Source organism: Cherax quadricarinatus, chromosome 48 (genome assembly GCF_038502225.1).
Source record: "Cherax quadricarinatus isolate ZL_2023a chromosome 48, ASM3850222v1, whole genome shotgun sequence".
NCBI classification, from domain to species: Eukaryota; Metazoa; Arthropoda; class Malacostraca; order Decapoda; family Parastacidae; genus Cherax; species Cherax quadricarinatus.
In genome coordinates, this window is record NC_091339.1 from 6,655,233 (window position 1) to 6,670,872 (window position 15,640).

The 15,640-nt window shown below is 36.8% G+C and overlaps 1 protein-coding gene across 7 annotated transcripts in view; it reads right to left on the bottom strand.

The window, feature by feature from the left end:
* LOC128696144 (ras-related protein Rab-30) overlaps nt 1-15,640 on the bottom strand; it is a 128,990-nt gene that overhangs the window by 59,175 nt on the left and 54,175 nt on the right. For all 7 annotated transcript variants that reach the window (XM_070094835.1, XM_070094834.1, XM_070094833.1 and 4 more), the window contains one exon: nt 1,526-1,609. In XM_070094835.1, coding sequence (XP_069950936.1) covers nt 1,526-1,609 — 84 coding nt within the window. The remainder of the gene's footprint in view (nt 1-1,525; nt 1,610-15,640) is intronic.

Here is a 15,640-nt window from a genome sequence, read left to right on the forward strand (position 1 = left end):
GATGAAGAATTGTTGGAGATTGTGCAGGCAGAGAATGAGGATGAAGAAGAGGAGAGTGTTGCTGAAGCCAATCAACCTCAAGCTCTCACCCTTGAAAAACTTGGGCAGGTGATGAGAATGGCAGCGCTGCTCAAACAATTTATATACGACATAGACCCATCGATGTTGAGGGCTTTGAAGGTGATGAATGACCTTGATAAGACCATAATTCCCTACCAAACTCTGTAGATATGAAGAGGAAACGGTCTCAGTTGCCCATCACAATGTTCTTCACAAGAAAGCCTGCCACTACTCCTACTGCCTCACCTGAGGCAGTGAAGACTTAGAATCCACACACTAGTCTCATGCCATGCAGTTACACTCCATATAATCATCTCCATTCAACTGTCATCAGTAACTGCATGTAATATCAATAGAGAAATAAAGAATTATAATTTAAATTTTTTTAATCATCACAAGTCATCAGAGTTCGTCTGCCTTACGAGTGGTGAGTGTTTTGTTTGTTCATTATTTATTAAACTACAGTATAAATAATGTCAACTCATTCATGACTGCTAATAATAATAATAATAATAATAATAATAATAATAATAATAATAATAATAATAATAATAATAATAATAATAATAATAATAATAATAATAATAATAAATACGAGGGTTGAAGCAGTGGGCGGTAGAGGCATCGTCAGTCAGTATGGCTTTGTTTATGCTGGAGTGAGTATTATCCTCTGCGCTCTTCCAAACATTTCACAATAATTCATTGTGTTTGGTGCTTGTTGATTGACTGTGACTGCTACATAATTAACCATGGGCCCAAATAAATTTTGGTAAAGAAACTGAGAAGCACGAAAGAATTGAAGAAAGAAATTATATAAAAATACGAGGCAGTGGTGGAGGCAGTACAATATTTTACAATGTTCTCAGGTACGTATTTTAAGATTGTTCATGAGAACATAAGAAAGGAGGAACACTGCAGTAGACCTGTTGGCCCATACTATTCAGGTCCTTCACAAATCCAACCCACTAACAGAATAAATGCTACCCAAGCAATAAGCTTTGAACATTCTATTTACTCGCATGCAAGTCCCATTCAAATCCAACCCCCTCTCACTTACGTATTTATCCAACCTAAATGTGAAGCTACCCAAGGTTTTAGCTTTGATAGGACCTTGGGTAGCTTTAAAAAGCGATTGGACAAATATATGAGTGGGAGGAGCATGTATGTATATACATGTATATACATAGAGTATTCTATTTTATTATTTTATTATATTTCCCTGCAATATATTGGGGCACCAAACATTCGCGATTTTTCAACATTCGCGAGGCTCTTGATCCCCTAACCCTTGCGAATATTGAGGGAGACCTGTATTTTCTTGTGTCATATCATTCAATATTCTCTTGTATCATATATATACTTATTACATTTATTCTACAAGCCAGTTCTCAAAACCTGCATTTCACAGTGACTGCATTTTCTGTCAAAATAAAGATGACACATCAAGGCCTTAATTTTAACCTACCTTTATTTTCTCTCCCTCAATCTCAACAGTCTTGATCATGAAATCAACTCCAATCGTTGCACCTTGACCAGGGGGAAAAAGTCCCTGAAATGAATAGATAGGCCATTTAAGTTAATAATACAGCACCTGTTACATGAACTTTATTATCCCATTCCCTTTTTTTATACAAATGTAGCCTGAAAATTTTTACTGTAATTTAATGCACAATGCTTCTAAATCAGCACTGCATTTTTAATGAACTTTTTCTAGTCTATTAATATAATCTAAGTGACACCTTCTCATTGTATTAATTTTTTACCTGTAATTTTATATTCAGTAACTATGCACATTATCCTTATTTTTAACTTCAACCAGGAAACTGCCTAATCACTTTCTATCCACAATACACCAACCACCTCAACCATATACAAAACAGTAATTAGCTTATTATTTTGGCATTAATAAATTTAAAGTTTTGTTATTGTTGGTCTTGCATTTTTTTATAGTGGTAGTCCCCCACCTTTGCAGGGTCCCCCCCCAAAAAAAAAAAAATCACAATAGCTGTCTTAGCAAAAATGAGTGGACATCACAAGTCAAATGAGTTTCTGAACCGAAGCATCCTTACCATTTCCCTGTACAAGCTTCCACTGTACAGTACCTACCATGCTCTATTATATTGCATTATTCTTTCAACAAACCAGCCATATCCAACCAAGGCAGGGTGGCACAAAAGGAAAAACCAAAGTTTTTCCTCTTGAATTTAGTAATATATACAGGAGAATGAGTTATTACGCTCTTGATCCTGGCATTTTAGTCGCCTCTTATGACACAAATGGCTTATGGAGGAAGAATTCTGTTCGACTTCCACATAGAGATAAGCAGAAATAAACAAGAACTAGTAAGAAAACAGAAGAAAACCCAGAGGGGTATGTATATGTATGTATGTATATGTATATATATATAGTAGTAGGTTGGTAGACAGCAACCACCCAGGGAGGTACTACCGTCCTGCCAAGTGAGTGTAAAACGAAAGCCTGTAATTGTTTTACATGATGGTAGGATTGCTGGTGTCTTTTGTCTGTCTCATAAATATGCAAGATTACAGGCATGTCTTGCTACTTCTACTTACACTTAGGTCACACTACACATACATGTACACGTTTATTTATACACACTCATCTGAGTTTTCTTTGATTTTATTTTAATAGTTCTTGGTCTTATTACTTTTCCTTTTATATCCATGGGGAAGTGGAATAAGAATCTTTCCTCCGTAAGCCATGCGTGTTGTAAAAGTCAACTAAAATGCCGGGAACAATGGGCTAGTAATCCCATTTCCTGTAAAGATTACTAAAAAGAATAAGAAGAAAATTGTCAAAGTGGGAAGTCTGAATGTGCGTGGATGTTGTGCAAATGATAAGAAAGAGATGATTGTGGATGTTATGAAAGAGAAGAAACTGGATGTCCTGGCTTTAAGTGAAACAAAGCTGAAGGGGGTGGGAGAGTTTCAATGGAGAGGAATAAATGGGATTAGGTCAGGGGTTTCAAATAGAGTTAGAGCTAAAGAAGGAGTAGCAATAATGTTGAAGGATAACCTATGGCAGGAAAAGAGGGACTACAAATGTATCAATTCAAGGATTATGTGGAGTAAAATAAAGATTGGATGTGAAAAGTGGGTTATAGTAAGCGTGTTTGCACCTGGAGAAGAGAGAAGTGTAGAGGAGAGAGAGAGATTTTGGGAAATGTTGAGTGAATGCGTGGGGAGTTTTGAATCAAATGTGAGAGTAATGGTGGTTGGGGATTTCAATGCTAAAGTGGGTAAAAATGTTATGGAGGGAGTAGTAGGTAAATTTGGGGTGCCAGGGGTAAATGTAAATGGGGAGCCTTTAATTGAGCTATGTGTAGAAAGAAATTTGGTAATAAGTAATACATATTTTATGAAAAAGAGGATAAATAAATATACAAGGTATGATGTAGCACGTAATGAAAGTAGTTTGTTAGATTATGTATTGGTGGATAAAAGGTTGATGGGTAGGCTCCAGGATGTACATGTTTATAGAGGGGCAACTGATATATCGGATCATTATTTAGTTGTAGCTACAGTTAGAGTACGAGGTAGATGGGAAAAGAGGAAGGTGGCAACAACAAGTAAGAGGGAGGTGAAAGTGTATAAACTAAGGGAGGAGGAAGTTCGGGTCAGATATAAGCGACTATTGGCAGAAAGGTGGGCTAGTGCAAAGATGAGTAGTGGGGGGGTTGAAAAGGGTTGGAATAGTTTTAAAAATGCAGTATTAGAATGTGGGGCTGAAGCTTTTGGTTATAGGAGGGTGGGGGCAGGAGGAAAGAGGAGTGATTGGTGGAATGATGAAGTAAAGGGTGTGATAAAAGAGAAAAAGGTAGCTTATGAGAGGTTTTTACAAAGCAGATGTGTTATAAGAAGAGCAGAGTATATGGAGAGTAAAAGAAAGGTGAAGAGAGTGGTGAGAGAGTGAAAAAGGAGAGCAGATGATAGTGGGAGAGGTACTGTCAAGAAATTTTAATAAAAATAAGAAAAAAAATTTGGAGTGAGTTAAACAAGTTAAGAAAGCCTAGGGAAAGTATGGATTTGTCAGTTAAAAACAGAGTAGGGGAGTTAGTAGATGGGGAGAGGGAGGTATTAGGTAGATGGCAAGAATATTTCGAGGAACTTTTAAATGTTGCGGAAGAAAGGGAGGCGGTAATTTCATGCACTGGCCAGGGAGGTATACAATCTTTTAGGAGTGAAGAGCAGAATGTAAGTGTGGTGGAGGTACGTGAGGCATTACGTAGAATGAAAGGGGGTAAAGCAGCTGGAACTGATGGGATCATGACAGAAATGTTAAAAGCAGGGGGGGGATATAGTGTTGGAGTGGTTGGTACTTTTGTTTAATAAATGCATGAAAGAGGGGAAGGTACCTAGGGATTGGTGTAGAGCATGTATAATCCCTTTATATAAAGGGAAAGGGGACAAAAGAGATTGTAAAAATTATAGAGGAATAAGTTTACTGAGTATACCAGGAAAAGTATACGGTAGGGTTATAATTGAAAGAATTAGAGGTAAGACAGAATGAAGGATTGCGGATGAGCAGGGAGGCTTCAGAGTGGGTAGGGGATGTGTAGATCAAGTGTTTACATTGAAGCATATATGTGAACAGTATTTAGATAAAGGTTGGGAAGTTTTTATTGCATTTATGGATTTAGAAAAGGCATATGATAGAGTGGACAGAGGAGCAATGTGGCAGATGTTGCAAGTATATGGAATAGGTGGTAGTTACTAAATGCTGTTAAAAGTTTTTATGAGGGTAGTGAGGCTCAGGTTAGGGAGTGTAGAAGAGAGGGAGAATACTTCCCGGTAAAAGTAGGTCTTAGACAGGGATGTGTAATGTCACCATGGTTGTTTAATATATTTATAGACGGGGTTGTAAAAGAAGTAAATGCTAGGGTGTTCGGGAGAGGGGTGGGATTAAATTATGGGGAATCAAATTCAAAATGGGAATTGACACAGTTACTTCTTGCTGATGATACTGTGCTTATGGGAGATTCTAAAGAAAAATTGCAAAGGTTAGTGGATGAGTTTGGGAATGTGTGTAAAGGTAGAAAGTTGAAAGTGAATATAGAAAAGAGTAATGTGATGAGGGTATCCAATGATTTAGATAAAGAAAAATTGGATATCAAATTGGGGAGGAGTAGTATGGAAGAAGTGAATGTTTTCAGATACTTGGGAGTTGACGTGTCGGCGGATGGATTTATGAAGGATGAGGTTAATCATAGAATTGATGAGGGAAAAAAGGTGAGTGGTGCATTGAGGTATATGTGGAGTCAAAAAACGCTATCTATGGAGGCAAAGAAGGTAATGTATGAAAGTACAGTGGACCCCCGGTTAACGATATTTTTTCACTCAATATGTATGTTCAGGTGCCAGTACTGACCGAATTTATTCCCATAAGGAATATTGTGAAGTAGATTAGTCCATTTCAGACCCCCAAACATACACGTACAAACGCACTTACATAAATACACTTACATAATTGGTCGCATTTGGAGGTAATCGTTATGCGGGGGTCCACTGTATAGTGGTACCAACACTCTTATATGGATGTGAAGCTTGGGTGGTAAATGCAGCAGCGAGGAGACGGTTGGAGGCAGGGGAGATGTCCTGTCTAAGGACAATGTGTGGTGTAAATATTATGCAAAAAATTCAGAGTGTGGAAATTAGGAGGTGTGGAGTTAATAAAAGCATTAGTCAGAGGGCAGAAGAGAGGTTGTTGAGGTGGTTTGGTCATTTAGAGAGAATGGATCAAAGTAGAATAACATGGAAAGCATATAAATCTATAGGGGAAGGCAGGAGGGGTAGGGGTCGTCCTCGAAAGGGTTGGAGAGAGGGGGTAAAGGAGGTTTTGTGGGCGAGGGGCTTGGACTTCCAGCAAGCGTGCATGAGCGTATTAGATAGGAGTGAATGGAGACGAATGATACTTGGTACCTGACGATCTGTTGGAGTGTGAGCAGGGTAATATTTAGTGAAGGGATTCAGGGAAACCGTTTATTTTCATATAGTCGGACTTGAGTCCAGGAAATGGGAAGTACAATGCCTGCACTTTAAAGGAGGGGTTTGGGATATTGGCAGTTTGGAGGGATATGTTGTGTATCTTTATACGTATATGCTTCTAAACTGTTGTATTCTGAGCACCTCTGCAAAAACAGTGATAATGTGTGAGTGTGGTGAAGGTTTTGAATGATGATGAAAGTATTTTCTTTTCGGGGATTTCCTTTCTTTTTTGGGTCACCCTGCCTCGGTGGGAGACGGCCGACTTATTGGAAAATAAATAAATAAATAAATAAATAAATAAATAAATAAATAAATAAATATATATATATATATATATATATATATATATATATATATATATATATATATATATATATATATATATATATATATATATATATATATGTATATGTATATATATATGTATATATATATATATATATATATATATATATATATGCAAAACAACCACTCTGAAAGAATAGAGAATATATATATATATATATATATATATATATATATATATATATATATATATATATATATATATATATATATATATATATATATATATATATATATATATATATATATATATATATATATATATATATATATATATATATATATATATATATATATATATATATATATATATATATATATATATATATATATATATATATATATATATATATATATATATATATATATATATAAATAAAGAATAAGAAGAAGAAAATTGTCAAAGTGGGAAGTCTGAATGTGTGTGGATGTTGTGCAAATGATAAGAAAGAGATGATTGTGGATGTTATGAAAGAGAAGAAACTGGATGTCCTGGCTTTAAGTGAAACAAAGCTGAAGGGGGTGGGAGAGTTTCAATGGAGAGGAATAAATGGGATTAGGTCAGGGGTTTCAAATAGAGTGAGAGCTAAAAAAGGAGTAGAAATAATGTTGAAGGATAACCTATGGCAGGAAAAGAGGGACTACAAATGTATTAATTCAAGGATTATGTGGAGTAAAATAAAGATTGGATGTGAAAAGTGGGTTATAGTAAGCGTGTATGCACCTGGAGAAGAGAGAGAGAGATTTTGGAAAATGTTGAGTGAATGCGTAGGGAGTTTTGAATCAAGTTTGAGAGTAATGGTGGTTGGGGATTTCAATGCTAAAGTGGGTAAAAATGTTATGGAGGGAGTAGTAGGTAAATTTGGGGTGCCAGGGATAAATGTAAATGGGGAGCCTTTAATTGAGCTATGTGTAGAAAGAGATTTGGTAATAAGTAATACATATTTTATGAAAAAGAGGATAAATAAATATACAAGGTATGATGTAGCACATAATGAAAGTAGTTTGTTAGATTGTGCATTGGTGGATAAAAGGTTGATGGGTAGGCTCCAGGATGTACATATTTATAGAGGGGCAACTGATATATCGGATCATTATTTAGTTGTAGCTACAGTTAGCGTAAGAGGTAGATGGGAAAAGAGGAAGGTGGCAACAACAAGTAAGAGGGAGGTGAAAGTGTATAAACTAAGGGAGGAGGAAGTTAGGGTGAGATATAAGCAACTATTGGCAGAAAGGTGGGCTAGTGCAAAGATGAGTAGTGGGGGGGGGGTGAAGAGGGTTGGAATAGTTTAAAAAATGCAGTATTAGAATGTGGGGCAGAAGTTTGTGGTTATAAGAGGGTGGGGGCAGGAGGAAAGAGGAGTGATTGGTGGAATGATGAAGTAAAGGTTGTGATAAAAGAGAAAAAGGTAGCTTACAAGAGGTTTTTACAAAGCAGAAGTGTTATAAGAAGAGCAGAGTATATAGAGAGTAAAAGAAAGGTGAAGAGAGTGGTGAGAGTGCAAAAGGAGAGCAGACGATAGAGTGGGAGAGGCACTGTCAAGAAATTTTAATGAAAATAAGAAAAAATATTGGAGTGAGTTAAACAAGTTAAGAAAGCCTAGGGAAAGTATGGATTTGTCAGTTAAAAACAGAGTAGGGGAGTTAGTAGATGGAGAGATGGAGGTATTAGGTAGATGACGAGAATATTTTGAGGAACTTTTAAATGTTAAGGAAGAAAGGGAGGCGGTAATTTCATGCACTGGTCAGGGAGATCTGCCATCTTTTATGAGTGAAGAAGAGCAGAATGTAAGTGTGGGGGAGGTACGTGAGGCATTACGTAGAATGAAAGGAGGTAAAGCAGCTGGAACTGATGGGATCATGAGAGAAATGTTAAAAGCAGGGGGGATATAGTGTTGGAGTGGTTGGTACTTTTGTTTAATAAATGTATGAAAGAGGGGAAGGTACCTAGGGATTGGCGGAGAGCATGTATAGTCCCTTTATATAAAGGGAAAGGGGACAAAAGAGATTGTAAAAATTATAGAGGAATAAGTTTACTGAGTATACCATGAAAAGTGTACTGTAGGGTTATAATTGAAAGAATTAGAGGCAAGACAATGTAGGATTGCAGATGAGCAAGGAGGTTTCAGAGTGGGTAGGGGATGTGTAGATCAAGTGTTTACATTGAAGCATATATGTGAGCAGTATTTAGATAAAGGTAGGGAAGTTTTTATTGCATTTATGGATTTAGAAAAGGCATATGACAGAGTGGATAGAGGAGCAATGTGGCAGATGTTGCAAGTACAGTGAACCCCCGCTTAACGATCACCTCCAAATGCGACCAATTATGTAAGTGTATTTATGTAAGTGCGTTTGTACGTGTATGTTTGGGGGTCTGAAATGGACTAGTCTACTTCACAATATTCCTTATGGGAACAAATTCGGTCAGTACTGGCACCTGAACATACTTCTGGAATGAAAAAATATCGTTAACCGGGGGTCCACTGTATATGGAATAGGTGGTAAGTTACTAAATGCTGTAAAGTTTTTTTGAGGATAGTGAGGCTCAGGTTAAGGTGTGTAGAAGAGAGGGAGACTACTTCCCAGTAAATGTAGGTCTTAGACAGGGATGTGTAATGTCACCATGGTTGTTTAATATATTTATAGATGGGGTTGTAAAAGTAGTAAATGCTAGGGTGTTCGGGAGAGGGGTGGGATTAAATTATGGGGAATCAAATTCAAAATGGGAATTGACACAGTTACTTTTTGCTGATGATACTGTGCTTATGGGAGATTCTAAAGAAAAACTGCAAAGGTTAATGGATGAGTTTGGGAATGTGTGTAAAGGTAGAAAGTTGAAAGTGAACATAGAAAAGAGTAAGGTGATGAGGGTATCAAATGATTTAGATAAAGAAAAATTGGATATCAAATTGGGGAGGAGGAGTATGGAAGAAGTGAATGTTTTCAGATACTTGGGAGTTGACGTGTCGGAGGATGGATTTATGAAGGATGAGGTTAATCATAGAATTGATGAGGGAAAAAAGGTGAGTGGTGCGTTGAGGTATATGTGGAGTCAAAAAACGTTATCTATGGAGGCAAAAAAGGGAATGTATGAAAGTATAGTAGTACCAACACTCTTATATGGGTGTGAAGCTTGGGTGGTAAATGCAGCAGCAAGGAGACGGTTTTAGGCAGTGGAGATGTCCTGTCTAAGGGCAATGTGTGGTGTAAATATTATGCAAAAAATTCAAAGTGTGGAAATAACGAAAAGGTGTGGAGTTAATAAAAGTATTAGTCAGAGGGCAGAAGAGGGGTTGTTGAGGTGGTTTGGTCATTTAGAGAGAATGGATCAAAGTAGAATGACATGGAAAGCATATAAATCTATACGGGAAGGAAGGCGAGGTAGGGGTCGTCCTCGAAAGGGTTGGAGAGAGGGGGTAAAGGAGGTTTTGTGGGCGAGGGGCTTGGACTTCCAGCAAGCGTGCGTGAGCGTGTTAGATAGGAGTGAATGGAGACGAATGGTGCTTGGGACCTGACGATCTGTTGGAGTGTGAGCAGGGTAATATTTAGTGAAGGGATTCAGGGAAACCGGTTATTTTCATATAGTCGGACTTGAGTCCTGGAAATGGGAAGTACAGTGCCTGCACTTTAAAGGAGGGGTTTGGGATATTGGCAGTTTGGAGGGATATGTTGTGTATCTTTATACGTATATGCTTCTAAACTGTTGTATTCTGAGCACCTCTGCAAAAACAGTGATAATGTGTGAGTGTGGTGAAAGTGTTGAATAATGATGAAAGTATTTTCTTTTTGGGGATTTTCTTCAATTTTTGGGTCACCCTGCCTCAGTGGGAGACTGCCGACTTGTTAAAAAAAAAATATATATATATATATAATTGTACATACACGTGTAGTGTGACCTAAGTATAGTAGTAACACGACGTCCCCGAAATCTTGCATGTTTATGAGACAGAAAAAAGACACCAGCAATCCTACCATCATGTAAAACAATTACAGTGGACCCCCAGGTTATGTAATTAATCCATTCCAGAGAGAGTGACTAATCCCGAATCTGACTTATTCCAAATTAATTTTCCTCATAAGAAATAATGTAAATCCAATTAATCTGTTTCAGACACCCAGAAGTATTAAAAAAATGTTTTCTGCATGAAATATACATTTACCTACATAGAAAACAATGATACACGAAGAATAAAACAATAATAACATCACACTTACCTTTATTGAAGAGATGGTGATGTATGGAAAATGGGAGGAGGGGAGAGGATGGATGAGTTTACAATTGTTTGGAAGGGAAATCCCCTTCCATAAAGACTTCAGGTACCAAGTCCTTATCCTGGGTTACTTCCCTCCTTTGGTTTTTAATGCCACTAGGACCAGCTTGAGAGTCACTGGACCCCTGTCGCTCAAAAAAGTGTTCCGGAGAGGTCTGTTTCTTGGGTATGTTAGGAATTGTGTTGGGAGACAGAACAAGATACAGTGGAACCTTGGCTGACGAATGATCACCATGCGAATTTTTCAGGATATGAACCGTCGTTCAGTCCATTTTTTGCTTCTGGATATGAACGTAATTTCAGGATGTGAACTTCCCCCTCAAGGAAGGTTCCTTAAATAAATAAAATATTTATTTCTTTGCAAGGGTTACAATGTGTGTTTACATATCATAACATGATTGGAGCAAAGAAAGCCTCTATCATACTGAGGCATTTCAGGCAGACTTAACCTAATACTAATAGACTAAGTCTAGACAGGTGAAAAATGTACTAGTAGTGGTTACCAATGTTTTGCTGATGGTGGTGCCAACTACTGGCAGCCTTTTGAAGTCTCTCCTTACTGTTACAGTATTATTACTATTATACTATATTATTATTATTGTTATTGTTATAATAATGAGTGCAATTCCTTATACCATCTTTCACTAACTAGTATCAACTACCTCAAATAATATTTCTTTAGTGATATCAATTGCTCAAACTTTATGATATAAGGCAAATCCTACTCTCAGATTAATTTCATATCATAGTGTCATCTATTTAAAGGTTGCTTTTACCACTACTTAATTTAGTCCTTTTTTACATTTCTCCTGAAATAATTATCTATATACCAATACATTGTACTGCCCTTTATTCAGTAATTGTTATACTCCTAGTTCTAACAACAATTAAAGAGCAACTTTCAGGAGATTTAATTGTTTTTTCCCTCTTGTCCATAAAGTCACATTTATTAAAATACTCCAGGTGCTATTGACTACCTCAGGTGCTACTGACTACCTCAGGTGCTATTGACTACTTCAGGTGCTACTGATTTTATTTTAATACATTCTTGTTTTTAATGCATTCTTTTATTATTATATACACTAGCTCCTTTATTCTAGCTGTAAATATCTACTGTAGTTCATAAACTAACATTTGTTGAAACAATTAAGGTGCTATAAGATGCTTAAGTGTATAACTGAATTATCTGTTCTGTAATAGTCCCTTTTTCCCTCAAATTTTACAAGTTTAAAGAATAATTACAGAGTCTTATTCCTAAGTATGTATGTTCTCTGTATGTCCTCTGTATGTATGTTCAAATTATTAAATAAATAAATAAATAAATAAATAAATAAGTCTAGCTGCTATTGACTACCTCAGGTGCTACTGATTTTGTTTTTAATACATTCATTTATTATTATATTCACTAGCTCCTTTATTCTAGCTGTAAATATCTACCGTAGTCCACAAACTCATATTTGTTAAAATAATTAAGGTGCTATTAGATGCTTAATTGTATAACTGAATTATCTGTACTGTAATAATCCCTTTTTCTCTTAAATTTTTACAAGTTTTAGAATAATTACAGAGTCTTATTCATAAGTCTGGAGTTTATCTGGAGAGAGTTCCGGGGGTCAACGCCCCCGCGGCCCGGTCTGTGACCAGGCCTCCTTAGGTCAGTGTCCCAGGATGCGACCCACACCAGTCGACTAACACCCAGGTACCCATTTTACTGATGGGGAACATAGACAACAGGTGGAAAGAAACACGTCCAATGTTTCTACTCTGGCTGGGAATCGAACCCAGGCCCTCACCGTGTGAAGCGAGAGCGTTAACCACCAGGCCACCAGAGCCCCTAGTTGTAGTTGTAGATTCAATATAACTCTTATATTATTTTACTCAGAAAATATAGCTTGTAAAATTACTCTCATCCTATGATTACAGGCACAGATCCTGATGTAAACTTTTTACTAAATGATATACACAAATCAAACAGTAACTGTAATTACTATACAGCAGACCAAGCAAAGACATTACTCAGTGCAAACAATAACATAACCATCTTTAACTACAATATCAGATCCTTAAGCAAACATTATGATGACCTCACAGCATTACTCAGTTCCCTTCATTCCAAAATATCAATCATCACACTCACAGAAATCTGGCTTAAGCCTGATATTACAGATGTCTATACCATTCTTGGCCACATGGCCATACACAACTGTAGAACAGACCAGCAAGGGGGAAGAACAGCTATATACTACTCAAATCAACTCGAATGCATCAATAAATCCTGCACAAGGGATGAACATGGAGAACATATCATAGCCAAATTTAAATCAAAAGACCTACAAAAACCCCTCACAATTATGAACATATACAGAGTACCACAGTCAAACATTTACCACTTTAGTGAAAAACTAGGAAACATGATTACTGATGCACACATGAATAAAGACCACCTACTACTAACAGGAGATTTCAACATAAACATACTACACGACCAGGACCCACAAGTAACTGAATTCACAAACAATATCTAAACCTACAAGAATCACCGAGACAAGCATCTCCTTAATAGACCACATCTGGACAAACACCATATCCCCTTTAAAATCAGGCATAATCACAGACAACACTACAGACCACTACCCAACCTTTCTCATAACTAATCTGGGCAAACTGCCACAAGACATCACTAAAGTAACCTTCAGACTACATAACGAGACAGCAGTTAACAACTTTATAACAGCTATGAATAACATCGATTGGCTAAATGAGCTCGAAACATATACAGATATGAATGAATGTATAAATAATTTTCTAAAAAAAAGTCCAAAACCTCTATAACAAACATTGCCTCAAAAAACTAAACAGATCACAGCAAAGAGACTGAATAATCCCTGGCTAACACCAAGCATCCTCAAATCCATTAACACAAAGCACAAATATGAAAAACAGTATAGAATGGGTCAAATAACTAGAGAACAGTCTAAACGTTACTCGTCAGCACTTACCAGCCTGATAAGAAGATCTAAAAAATTGTATTACGAAAATAGACTACATAACATCAAAGGTGATATGAAAAAAACTTGGAAAAAACTATCTGAAATTCTTGGAAATAAAAAGTTATCCAAAAACAAAACAATTCAAATTCAATTCAAATTCAAACTTTATTCTCTATAAGTATTACAATGCTGAGTTTACAGAATTTGGTTATTGTGTGGTTTACATGTAGTAAAATAATAATTACAGAGTGTACCACTAGAACGCCTAGCATGGCTAGGCATTTCGGGCAGACTTATACTAAATCTTAGGTTTAAAATGTTACAGAATTATGAGATAAGTTGGTATTATGGCTAAGTGACTAAATACTAGTTGTGAGTTTAGCAATGTGAATGCTTTTGTTTTGGCACTATACATAGTTTCAGTATTGGAGTATCACAGGCCAACTTTTGACTAGTTAAGATTCATTATTTTGAGATTGAGATTGATATTTCTGTTTATGGTCAAATGGGTGAGTGAGTGTAAGTGTGAACCACCAGGTGGTATTCGTATTATTAGTTGACAAAATTAGATGAACCCCTACTCACACCTACTGAAACAGCAAATAGACTCAATGTTTTCTTCTCCACCATAGGTAAAAATCTAGCGAACAAAATACCAAGCGTAAACACCTGTCTATCGGACTACCTCATAGGTACCTACCCAAATATGCTATTCCTAGCTCCAACCAACCCCACAGAAGTTACACTCATCATAAACACCCTTAAAAACAAGGCAGGAGACAAACAGCTTGCCTGCTTTTATGTACAAAAAAGCTTCTCAAGTATTGTCACCAATTATTGCAACGCTCTTTAACAAATCCACTGAATCAGCTACCTTCCCAACAATCCTCAAAATAGCGAGGGTCACTCCGATCCACAAAGGAGGTGACCAAGCTGACTTGAAAAACTATAGGCTAATATCTAACTTACCACTGCTCTCTAAAATCTTTGAAAAATTAATGCATAGACGGATCTATTCCTACCTCGTCTCACACAACATATTAAACCCTTGTCAGTTTGGATTCAGGAATAATAAAAGCACGAATGATGCTATCATACACATCCTAGAACTAATATATACCGCACTCGAAAAGAAAGAAGTCCCGCTGGGCATTTTCATTGATTTACGTAAAGCTTTTGATACAGTCGACCATGAACTACTGTACTCCAAATTAACGCACTATGGTATCAGAGGCCACTCCCTCAACTACCTAAAATCATACCTTAGTAACAGAACTCAATATGTATATGCAAATGATGCAAATTCTTTCACCCAACCAATCACAGTAGAAGTCCCACAAGGAAGCATCCTTGGACCACTCCTCTTTCTTATCTACATCAATGATCTACTGAATGCAGCACAGCTACTCAAACCCATATTATTTGCAGATGACACTACATATGTCTTTTCCCACCCAAACATGGTCATACTAGCAAACACAGTCAATGCCGAATTGCAGAAAATATCTGCCTGGATAATGACTAATAAACTTACCCTGAATACTGATAAAACCTATTTCATTCAGTTTGGAAATAAAGCTGCAAATGATCCGATTAACATAACGCTAAATGGATCATCAGTCACAAGACTCACAGAGGGAAAATTCCTAGGTATCCACCTTGACAGTAGCCTCAAGTTCCGGACACACATACAACAAATCACCAAGAAAATCTCCAAGACTGTAGGCATATTATCAAAGATAAGGTACTACATTCCACAATCAGCTCTCCTGGCACTGTACCATACACTCACATACCCTTATCTTACATATGGAATTTGTGCATGGGGATCAACATCAAATCACCTAAAACCCCTCATAACCCAGCAAAAGGCAGCAGTATGAATGATAACGAATTCCCACTCCCGCTAGCACACTCCACCAATTTTCAAAAGTTTGAATCTGCTCACCATTAAGAACATCCATACTTA